This window comes from Chaetura pelagica, unplaced genomic scaffold, assembly GCF_000747805.2.
Source record: "Chaetura pelagica isolate M959 unplaced genomic scaffold, ChaPel_1.0 C11195338, whole genome shotgun sequence".
Classification (NCBI taxonomy): domain Eukaryota; kingdom Metazoa; phylum Chordata; class Aves; order Apodiformes; family Apodidae; genus Chaetura; species Chaetura pelagica.
Window position 1 is genome coordinate 1 of NW_009965753.1, and position 920 is coordinate 920.

Consider the following 920-nt stretch of genomic DNA (forward strand, 5'->3'; position numbering starts at 1 on the left):
CGCATGTCCTCCCGCGTGGACGCCGTGGCCTCCAAGGTCCAGACAGCTGTCACCATGAAGGGGGTAAGGGCCTCAGGTGGGCACAGGGCTCTGAGAGGGGCTGTGTCCCTGGAGAGCCCACCTCGGCTCTTCCCCTCTCCCTGCCTCCAGCCCCCTTTCCCAGAAAGGGTCCTGTTGTCTCAGCTCCTCTCGCTCCAGCGCAGCCTGGGACAAGCAGGGACATCCCTGCCCTTTGGGGAGCAGCTGCAGAGCAGTCTCTTCTTGCAGGTGACGAAAAACATGGCCCAGGTGACCAAGGCCTTGGACAAGGCTCTGAGCTCCATGGATCTGCAGAAGGTGTCGGCGGTGATGGATAAATTTGAGCAGCAGGTTCAGAACTTGGACGTTCACACGTCGGTGAGTGCTGGTGGTCCCTGGGCTGCTGGGGGGTGGTTGGGCTTGTCCCAGCTGCCATTTGGCTTCTGCAACAGCTTTCCGTCCTCCCTTGGGGACCCAGGAAACCCCCTGAGCTCTTCCCAGTGTTCTGGCCCATGGGGATGTGGGATCTGCAGCTGGTTCTTTGTGGGGAGGAGCTGGGCTGGGTGAGCGGCTTTCCTGGTGGCCCAGGGTGGTGACAGGCCAGCTGTGCCACAGGTGATGGAGGACTCCATGAGCTCTGCGACCACCCTGACCACGCCCCAGGAGCAGGTGGACAGCCTCATCGTCCAGATCGCCGAGGAGAACGGCCTGGAGATCATGGACCAGCTGAACCAGCTCCCCGAGGGGGCCTCGGCAGTGGGGGAGAGCTCCGTGCGCAGCCAGGAGGACCAGCTCTCCCGGAGGTTGGTTCCTCTCCTGCGTCCTTGCCCTTCTGCCCAGGTGGTTTGAATCCTTCCCAGGGATCCTGCACTGATAGGAAGGGGATGAGGTAGCCCATCCCA

At 62.6% G+C, this 920-nt stretch overlaps 1 protein-coding gene across 1 annotated transcript; it reads left to right on the forward strand.

Moving 5' to 3' along the window:
* Positions 1-3: 3 nt before the first annotated feature.
* LOC104384771 (charged multivesicular body protein 1a) lies at positions 4-821 on the forward strand (the record flags this gene model as incomplete). The annotated part of the gene is made up of 3 exons (XM_010005707.1): positions 4-63; positions 268-396; positions 634-821. Coding segments are annotated over exons 1-3 (377 nt in total), but the record flags the coding sequence as incomplete, so codon positions are not given.
* Between the last annotated feature and the right edge of the window lie 99 nt (positions 822-920).